General features: G+C 32.6%; 2 protein-coding genes across 2 annotated transcripts; one reads left to right on the forward strand and one right to left on the reverse strand.

Moving 5' to 3' along the window:
* The first annotated feature begins 2,009 nt into the window (after window positions 1-2,009).
* On the forward strand, window positions 2,010-4,255 carry LOC109804026 (Ribosomal protein L10 family protein). Its single transcript, XM_020365764.3, has 7 exons — window positions 2,010-2,162; window positions 2,297-2,553; window positions 2,653-2,711; window positions 2,979-3,039; window positions 3,255-3,345; window positions 3,432-3,508; window positions 3,863-4,255. The coding sequence occupies exons 1-7, from the start codon at window positions 2,135-2,137 to the stop codon at window positions 3,977-3,979; spliced, it is 690 nt and encodes a 229-aa protein (XP_020221353.1). The 5' UTR covers window positions 2,010-2,134; the 3' UTR covers window positions 3,980-4,255.
* Window positions 4,256-5,759: 1,504 nt separating this feature from the next.
* Window positions 5,760-10,305, reverse strand: LOC109804156 (Lung seven transmembrane receptor family protein). The gene is made up of 5 exons (XM_020365941.3): window positions 9,908-10,305; window positions 8,202-9,126; window positions 7,983-8,078; window positions 6,626-6,762; window positions 5,760-6,174 (listed from the first exon to the last, which is right to left on the reverse strand). The coding sequence occupies exons 1-5, from the start codon at window positions 10,126-10,128 to the stop codon at window positions 6,000-6,002; spliced, it is 1,554 nt and encodes a 517-aa protein (XP_020221530.1). The 5' UTR covers window positions 10,129-10,305; the 3' UTR covers window positions 5,760-5,999.
* Window positions 10,306-10,531: the final 226 nt, after the last annotated feature.

Here is a 10,531-nt window from a genome sequence, read left to right on the forward strand (position 1 = left end):
TAAAATGGAGTCATTTTAAAACTAATAGTAATATTTTGATAAAATAATTGTATTCTTATTGAAAGTTTATCTTTAAAACTTGTTGGGAAGCAAAATTATTTAATAAATTATTATGATAGATAAGTGATGGTATTTTTAACTTTTAGGTTTTAAGATAATTACATGTATAAAATCGAATTTTGAAGGATAAAAAAAAGTCAAAATAGCAATAAAGGTAACAATTAAACTAATTCACACAAATTAAGCGAAACAAATAAAAATTTTACACTATAAGTTTTTTTAATTGCAACAACTTAAATATTGAGTTCAAATTATCATAGCTGTTAATACCTGTCATCCAATAAATCCTCTCTAAGTTGTATTTTTTTTTTTTTTTGAAACAACCTCTCCAAGTTGTATATCTTAAGTTTCTAACCTTGAGTGAAAATTTGTGATTTTTTCTTATTTATAATATGTTCAAATGATTGGATATTAATGTGATATTTATTTAGAATAATTGACTTAGTAGTAAAGATTAACATAAATGCATAATTATAATTGTTATGGTGTTTTTTTTACTGTTAAAAATATTAATTTCTGAGAAATAAATAAAAATTAGTCATTAATTAAAAAAAATAACAGTTGAAATTTATAAAATTACACAAACTAATATGTAAGTCATCCATTTAATTCAAAATATATATTTTTTATTTTATTAAAGACTTTTTTTTAGAAAAACAGATAATCACTCTTAATAAACCAATATTATTTCTTATGTAATTATTATTTTAAAATATTATTAATACTTTTTTACAAACCTAAAGTAAGGGTTTTATCTGTCTTACCCTTTTAACAGCATGCTAACCCGTTCATGTACATTACTTATAGTATTGCTTAATTTTGTTAGGTGAATTAAATTATTTATATTGTTTTAAAAATAACTAATATTTTAACATGTATAAACATTTGTTTTATGTAACCGAATTTTATGATAAATAAATATTTTTATTATATATTATATTGTTATAATTAAAATTTATAATAAATTAATAGTTTTGAACATATATATCATATTTCATATTTATGATAAATAATTTTTATATAATTTTTTTAATTATTAATAATTTTTAAAAAAATATTAAAATAAATATGAAAAATGGTATATTCAAAAGATAAGAAATTAAAAGATTATCGAAACAAATATGAAAATAATATATTTAAATAGATAAGAGATTAAAAAATATTAAAGTATGAAAATGATGTAAATAATATTTAAATTTTGAAGATAAGATCTACATTTAAATTTTAATATTCATTTTTTTTTATAGATAATAGACTTGATTCATATGAAGAGAGTAAAATACACGTTTATCCACGTGAATCATGAGAGAAAAATACTCAAATAAAAATAATTGTGAGTGATTTATGAGAGAAAGTGAGAAAAGTGAAACATTTACAAAATAAAAATTATTTTAATATATATTCACACACATATGAGATTTTCAAATATCTTAAATATTATTAAAAAAATAATTTTAAATTCATCTCTATATATTAAACACATGTAATAATTTTTTTAGAGATTTATTTATAATAATGATGTTTTTAAGTAATTTTATTTGATAAGAGGATTTTATGAATTTTTTTAACCATTTTAATCTATTTTAATTTTTATTTATCATATTTATTTATAAATTATTTTTAATTTATTTAAAAATAGCTATCAATAACTAAAATTAATTTTGTGTCACAAATATAAATTATATATCACAAATTTAAAATATAATTTATTATAAAATTTAATTATATATTATACAATAAATATTATATTGTACAGATTAAAATATTAATTTATAGTTTAATTTCATAATTATTTTTTGGAATACTTTTAAAATTATAATTTAAAATGCATTAATTTTTTGGAAAAAAAAAAATTGAAAGTAAAACAAAAACACAAATCGACTAACCAAAACGAACAGTGCAACAAGTAATTTGGATGTAAAAAGCCCATTTTAAATAAGAAAGCCCAGCCCGAATATAAGAGGAGGCGAGTACACGAGTCTCTATTATATTGTATTCATCTTAAAACTAAAACCCTACAAACACCGGAGAGAGAAGTTGCAACTGCGAAAGGGTTAAGCGAATCAGCCTCAAAATGCCAAAGTCGAAGCGAAATAGACAAGGTTAGGGTTGCGTTTCGTTGTTCTGAACATTCATTCTCTAAATATTCCTTTTTTTTTTGTTGCTGATGTTGTGTGCATTCAAAATTGTAAGCTAAGACTATAGTTTTGTTGACATAACGAAATAAAAATGGCAGTTACGTTGTCGAAGACGAAGAAAAAGGGAAGGGATCATAAAGAGACGATAGTGAACGGAATAAAAGAGGCAGCAGAGAAGTACGGGTGGGTGTACGTGTTCTCGTTTGAGAACATGAGGAATCAGAAATTCAAGGAGTTCAGGGAACAGCTGAAATCGAGTAGCAGGTTCTTTCTCGGTTCTAACAAAGTAATGCAGGTTGCTCTTGGTCGCTCCGCCGCTGATGAAATCAGACCCGGCCTTCACAAGGTTTCAAAGGTTGCATCTCACTCCTTCAAACCAAACACCAACTAAAAAATTATATTTTATGTGTATTTTTCTTATTATGTTCTTTTTTATATATATATATATATATAGCTTTTGCGTGGAGATGCTGGAATGGTTTGTACGAATTTGCCTAAAGAAGAAGTTGAGAGGTAACCTTTGCAATACTGGAAATTAAAGGCTATGCTACTATATGTTTTATTCTTCTCATCTCTTTAGCAATTTAATGGTGTCAAATGTTTAGCGATGCATAGGTAACAAGCAAATCATGTAAATTTATTATTTACTTGGTGTGATTAACATCCTTCTTTGAGGAAATAATGTTGGTGAGGGGGTGATCTATTACTATTGGCGATTATTACAGGTGTCCCTGTTTCTTTCTGACTCTTACGTGGTTTTTTGTTGATGCAATTTTGCAGGCTGTTTAAAGAATTTGAGGAATATGACTTTGCAAGAACAGGAAGCAATGCCACTGAAAAGGTGTTTAGAGTGTAGTCCATTCTTAAGTTGATAATTTTTTGATTACTACTTTCGTGTTTTTTGTTTATATGGATGCAATGAGTCCATGGCTTGTTTATGAACCCAGAATTATCTTCCATGTCAATAGAAACAATTTGCCTGTCATATCCATTAGATACTCAATTCTATTTTAATCTATGAATGAAACTTACACTTTCACGATATGGGTGTTGTAGGTGGATCTAAAGGAGGGTCCTCTAGAGCAGTTCACGCATGAGATGGAACCTTTTCTCCGGAAGCAAGGCATGCCTGTTCGGTTAAATAAAGGTACTCTATTGCATTACTTTCTAACTTTGGTTTAAACGCACATGCCAACGGCAGGCATGCATCATTCATGCTTCCAATTATTTCAGGAGTTGTGGAGCTTGTTTCAGATTTTGTTGTTTGTGAGGAAGGGAAGCCCTTGTCACCTGAGGCTGCTCGCATATTGGTTAGTTATTTTCTGTTGTTACCCGATACATTCATGACTGCCGTTGTAGCATTTTTACAATTGGAACAAAGCTATAGATTTTTTTTCCCTGGAGGAAATTGTTGCTTGTGATTTGTTTCCTCTTTAAATGCCCTATATATATATATATATTTCAAATTTCTTTCCTTTGTAATCAATAACTTAGGCTAGTAATAGGCATGCATGTTATCCTCTGTTATGTCACACCTGCCTGTGTCAATTTAATACTCGTTTAAAGTGTTAGTAACTGAGACTATTATGATGGTATCTACATTATTCGTGCTCTATAAGATAGTGAACCTGACATGCTGACATGGTGACTTTTCTTAATTACAGCGTTTGATGGGAATCAAGATGGCTACATTTCGACTGAACCTAATTTGCAGGTGGAGCCCCGATGAGTTTGAGCTTTACATTGATGGGCCGGATGAATCAGATGTTGAATGCTCGTAGTACTTCTGTTTGCTCGTTCAAGATCATGGAGCCCCCCAAAAAATGTTGAAGATTACAAGATACGACCCGTAATTTGCATCCTCAGTGCAAAAGCCTTTGTTTTAGATAATGTATTTTTAGTTGAGTTGATTTGTGGGAACTAGGCCGAGTGGTTAACAGGGAACTGGCGTATGGCCATTGTCTGTAACTTATGAAAAAAATCAAATTACTGTGATAAAGTTTTGATCGGTTTAGATGGATTATTTTGCTGCTGATATATAATTTTTATCAATTGAAGATTATAGTATAGATATCCCTTTAAGGGAACTCCTGAAACTTCCAATTCTATCGATCAAGAAAATTATCCTGCTACCGCGAAAGCTAAACACCGTGTTTGCATATTTTGACCAAATTTAGAGGGGACACTGTTGTTTTGTAATTTTAGTCAATCATCCAATTTAGGTACCCCAGCCCTCAAGTGAGACTCATACTCGTTTGATTTTTGTTAGATAACGCATGTTTGATCTTCTTAACTTATGCTAGCACGGTCTTTAAATAAAATTATAACTGGATTTTCTATAGCAAGAAATCAAGACTTTTGAAAGTCTTAATCATTTTTTAAGTTAAAAAATGATATGTACTTAAATATAACCGCAATTCTTCATGATAAGATGGACATAAAATCTTTCTAAAAAAACATTAGTATGAACTTCCCATTCTTATGATGCCTTATTCATGCTGTTGTTTTTTCATCCTTGTATCCTCGAATAATTTTAGTTCCTTGCGCCTATATCGAGTTTGCTAACTGCTCTGGCTTCAAATCTTGCTACGCAGTTTTCTGCCGTAGGGTTTCTGTTAGTCGAATCTGCACCCAAGAGGCAAATGTAAGTACTATTTGAGCCCTTGATAAGTTCTTAAGCAAGAAAAACTTGAAATTAAAACACATGAACTGTGTCTGTGTCATAAGCATCCATCCATATAACTAGAGCAATGTTAAAGAAACAACCTTATACATGATCAGTCCTCACGAACCAAGTACTCCCTTGGAAACAACTAAAAACTGCCCACAGTTTAGAACCAATTAACAAGTTGACTGTGGATGGCACATATTCATTCGGGCTTCTTGCCAAAATATAGACACGCTTGTTAAACACATCTGCAGTCTGAAAATTAGGGATATATTGATTCCAGTAACTTATTCCTTAATTCATATCCATGTCATGTATAATTATACTGAATAGACAGCAGCAACTCAGTACTTCTAGTTTTAGGAATTAACTTAGAAATTGATATTGGATGCTTTTGATACTATTTTTCAATTAGAATTAAAATTTAACTTCGATGATTTGTTAACTGCATAATAAATAAATAAATGTTTGTATTAAATATCAACTTATATTATGAAGGTGAAATTCAAATTCTAACGGAAGAACACCACAAAAAAATACCTAGGGAACCACATCTGAATCTTGTCCGTATTTTGATACCATGTCATTGTATTAAAATAGAGAAGAAAGCGAGCAGGAGCAAATCCTATCATAGAAGGCAACTTGTCAGTGTCATATCAAATTATCAATACCACCACATTAGCAACAGTATCAACTATCCATATAAGTGCAGATTATCAAGAACTAAACTACTTAATTTTAAAATTTAGAAGACTAAATAAGCACAATTGAGAAAAGGAGAACTAAAATCTTAAATAAAAAATTATACGGACAAAAATGCAATTAAGCATTTTAATTTTAACTATACACACATATTAATCGAGCAATCGAGGAGATTTCGAAGTCCACAAGTGTGAGGGGAAGAAGGATACAAGTACAGTAAATTTGATCATCAACGCGTTCAGTACTTGTCATACATTAATTCAATACACAATATAACGTATTCTAAAACAAAGAATATAAAACTGTTCTACTCCGGTACAAATGAACAAAATTTTACAACACTTCTTGTGAAGGGTTGTGGCACAAGCCTAAGACTTAAAAACCCAGCCATAAAAACAGTGCAAGTGCGGTTAACAAAAGTTGATAAGAGCTCATTCCCTTTTATCCTCTTCTGAATCGTCTTCTTCATCAAAGGATCCATCATGTCCGACATTCTTCTCTTGCCGGACTAAACTTAGTTCACCTTGACCTTCCTGCTTTCCCTTAGTGAGAGATTGAGCTTCTTCGTCATCAGAATCTTCTCCCACTTCCTCCGAATAAGCATACCTATACAAAGATTGCAGAGGCAAATCAAACATAAGAAGCGAGACTCATCCCTAAGCCATTTGGATCAGATATTATGGCATGAAATTACACGAAAAATTTGTTTCTTCACCACTACAACTAGCCACACAACATTACAGCGACATAAGCATGACATAAATATAAATAAATAATTCTTAATGGATGATGCTAGCAAAAAGTTCAACTGGTAACCAGACGCATCCCATATTCTGCACTTGCAAACCATGATATACCTAAAAATCATCCAACCCAAAGAATAAAAGGCAATCTAACCAGAGGAGCCATAGATTTCAAAAGCTTGTAGGCTAATTGTTGCTGAGATTCATTTGATGAATCACTTTAAAATAGAAATATAACCAATGATAAATATTGGGAAGAAAATGTCATGTTACAACAACAACAAAACTCTTATCCACTAGGTAATACAATTCACCTTTGAGAGCTTTGGGATGGGGCCCAGAGATAGCATATAACACAGAGTAATGCAAATGCCAGAATGTCCCAGAATGCAGTGATGATCCAAGCACTCTGCCAGCGCTCATTGAAAGGATCTGTAGCTTTGAAGTATACCTGTAGAAGAAAAATTAGCAGTGATTGCAACCAAGATAATAAATTGGAAGATGAATGCAATATGACAGTAAATTTCCATGAGAAAACAGCATTTCACAACAATTTATAGTTCAATAGTGATAAGAAATTTCTACAACAAAAATGGATAACATATCGTTAAATGGAAGCCAAACACAATTCAACCCAGGGATATACACCCCTAAAATGAGTGACTTATGGGATCTGCTAAGAACCCACAATGGAAATAATAAAAAAGAATGAGTGATTTATTAATTGACTTGATAAATGAACTAAACCAAGGAGAAAGAATTTTCCTCAAAGGGTCTCTCCTTTCACAACTGAGCACTTGCTCAATTCCCAAATGCCAACAATTCAAAACAATCCCCCTTCCCTACATCCTCCAATTTATTTATCAACTAACCCCCTCTAACTAATCAATTGCTGTAACTGTTACTAACTACCTTGGCTCCCATTCATTCTTCCCAGCAAACACAGTTTTTCCCTTTCCATACTAACAAAATCAGTGTTATCTAAAAGACCTGAGGCATCTACCTCCATGCTGCATTGAGGTGTAGTAGGTTGTCAACCCAATGTCTTGCATTTACCTTTCTTTTTGCATTCAAGAAAAGAGAGGGAAAAAACAACATAGCTTCCACAGTTTGAACCAGTGGGAATGAAATGAAAAGGGATATTTGATTCTATTATGCCCATCTGAAGTTTAGGGAACAGAAGACAAACTGACGCACAAAACCATTCCATCAAGTCTGCAAGAGTAGCCAATTGCCAAGCATGATAGGAGCCAGGGAAAAAGACATGTTCATTTCAGAGGATTAAGAGCTCTTAGCGGTGACATTCAGGGTCAACTGCGTGAGTTTTGTGGTATTTTGGATCCTTACTGTAAGCTACTCTCCATCTGAATTACACTAATACTTTGGAACCTAGTACTTGACTACTTTTGAGCAATAGGAAATATGAAGGGATAGGTCTAGTACCTAAATGCAAAGGTGAGGGGTAGAATATGAAAAGAAAGCTTGGGAAGGGCTAGTAAATTAAAGTCAGGATCAGGAAGTTTTCTTTTTCTTCACTTCTTTTGCAGCAATGCAGTATCCAAACAATGAAATATGAATATCAGTTTTTTTGGATAAAACATTAATTTAAGTTATTCAATACAAGTACATGTTATTTTGTGTAAGATCAAATAAAATTATTATAAGTCATACCTCATATCCTATCCAAGCAACTGAGGAGATCACTGTTACTGCTAACGCATTTGAGAACTTCCTGTATATATCTAACTTAACAGAACTTCGTTTTGCCTGACAATACAAATCCCCCAAACAAAAAAAAAAATAAAAATCAAACACATTGAAAAAACATCATAAACAGAGAAATTCAGATGTAGGGTGCTGCAAAATAAAAGGAATTTGGGGCAAAGATACCTGTAACTGCTCCAGTGTTCTTGACAGAGATGTAAAAATCCATAATATCAAAAATGCATCCAAGAAAGCATCGGGAAGAACTAGAAGGAGCCTTGCCCTTCCCGATACATCATTGATGGTCCCCACATATTCAGTAATATTCAGCAATTCTGATGCCAGAAAGTAAGTTATTCCAAGTAAAAGAACCTTTGATGTAAGACCACCAAGAGTGGGTCGCACAACGCCATAACCCATTGAAACAGAGAGAATAAGAAGTCGTGATATTGATTTTCTTATAGCCCCAACAGTGACAACCCATGTTGTGAGCACAATAGGTCTTATTCCAGTGTTGTTGAAATTGACATACTCAAAATACCAGAGAACCATCTCAAACAATCCAAGAGCAATGACAGCTGTGATACAGTGCTGAAGTTGCAGTACATCATCCCAAAACCTTACGTACTGAAAAAACCAAACGATGCTAAGGCAAACATAAGCCAGTGTCATAAATACATAGAACTTCTTTAATGGTGCCATCCTACCTGGTAAATACCCATCAGGGTTTTTCCATATTGTCTTCCCATTCATTACCATATCCTTGAGCTTGGGGTCACAAGCTACAAAAAACAAATTATACATTCCGGTCTTTGTGATGGAAATTTCCTTAGAATCTAGACTTGCAGTTCTTAGGTATTTCCCTTTGAAACGCACATCTACAATGACTGGCCAATTAATGTCTGTTGCAGAAGGTCTCCTAATAATCTCTCCTTGCTTACAAACTCCCATCTTAGCTAAATCAGGAGTGCAACAGATTGCCCTTTGTCCACCATAAGCAGAACCACCTATATCATTACGATCGGCAGCCTCAAAAATTATTATGTGTACAGGAACAGAACCGAGTTTCTTGGCTGCACCTTTGCTTCTCCTAAAGGTTATATTCTCAAATCTGTGCCCATCCCAAAGCAAAAGTCAGTGTTTTACATTATGTTTGACAGATAATTCAAAGATGATGGAAGAGATATAAATTATTAATTTCATATACAATTTCTAAAATTTCAATGAAAAATACTAAAGACGCGTATATTTTTCATGCTTATTAGTCCCTTGATTCACAAAGATCACAATTCACAACAGTATGCTGAGGAGAGTGATGTTATATCTTCTTGCAAATGTTCCTAACACTTTATAAATAAAATATTAATGTAAAAATAAATACATGTCATGTCTTGGAAACTTAAAAAAACATTCAATACTTTCTTTATCTATTAGGGGAAAAGATTTTGTAGGAAGTATTAGAATTATTCTGAGGAAACTATGAAAAAATTCAGCCCAACTAAGAGTTCATACTTTATATCGGCAGCGTCATTCATAAATGATGCATCTAAGATTCTAAAATTGTCCAGGCTCTAGAGCTTAGCTCTCAATTTAGCTCTAGTCTATCAATTGGTGCATTTCTAAAGAGAAATATGATCAATTAGTGTAGTTTCTAACAGATAAATATGCTCAATTAATGTGGTTTCTCTGCCTATAATACGTAATCCATTGAGTCCATATTTTCCTTGACAGAAATTCACGAATCAACCTATATCAGGCCTAAGTAACCCTCGGATTTCCATTTTAATTCTCTCATGCTACCAAATTGAGTAAAAATCTAGCAATGTAAAGAGTTTTGACATAAATCGAACACTCTCGCAGCTCGAATGGCGAGAGAGAAAATGAGAGATTACCGTATGTATGAAGGAGTGGGAGCGGCGGATGCAGCGACGATGCCTTCGCTGCCGCCGGCGAGGAGGTAGGCATTGCCGACTTCTCTGAAAGGTTCATGATCGTATACGTGGATGGATGCAAAGGATGTGAGTGCGAAAGAAGATAATAATGATATGTAGATGAGGAGTGAAGGTGCGAAGGACATGGATCTCGATCTTGCTCTGGCAAATGCTGAATCCATGCCGAGACACACTCTCACTCTCACTCTCAGTCTCTCAGATTGGATCGCCGAAATGGATGCGGTGAGAGAACAAGGAGAGATGTCACTGCCAAATCGTTGCAACGTCACTCTCCTTGCAAGGGATGGGACTCAGGCGCTTGCTTCACGCGCGCTTCAACCACGTCATCATCTTTTGCACCATTTTTTTTTTTGGAATGTTATGATAATTATAATTACACACCGCCATTCTTTTATGTATAGGTAAAATGAAGAGAAATAAATAATAATAATATATATAAAAATAAAAATAAAAAGATATTTTGATTTTGGTGTCATCCTCAACATGAGCATTAGTCAACGTGAATGACTTGAGGTTAATTTTGACCTTTTCGAATGTGAATTTAGAGTTAATGTGTTTTGAAGA

Source organism: Cajanus cajan, chromosome 1, assembly GCF_000230855.2.
Source record: "Cajanus cajan strain Asha chromosome 1, NIPB_CcT2T_4, whole genome shotgun sequence".
NCBI lineage: Eukaryota > Viridiplantae > Streptophyta > Magnoliopsida > Fabales > Fabaceae > Cajanus > Cajanus cajan.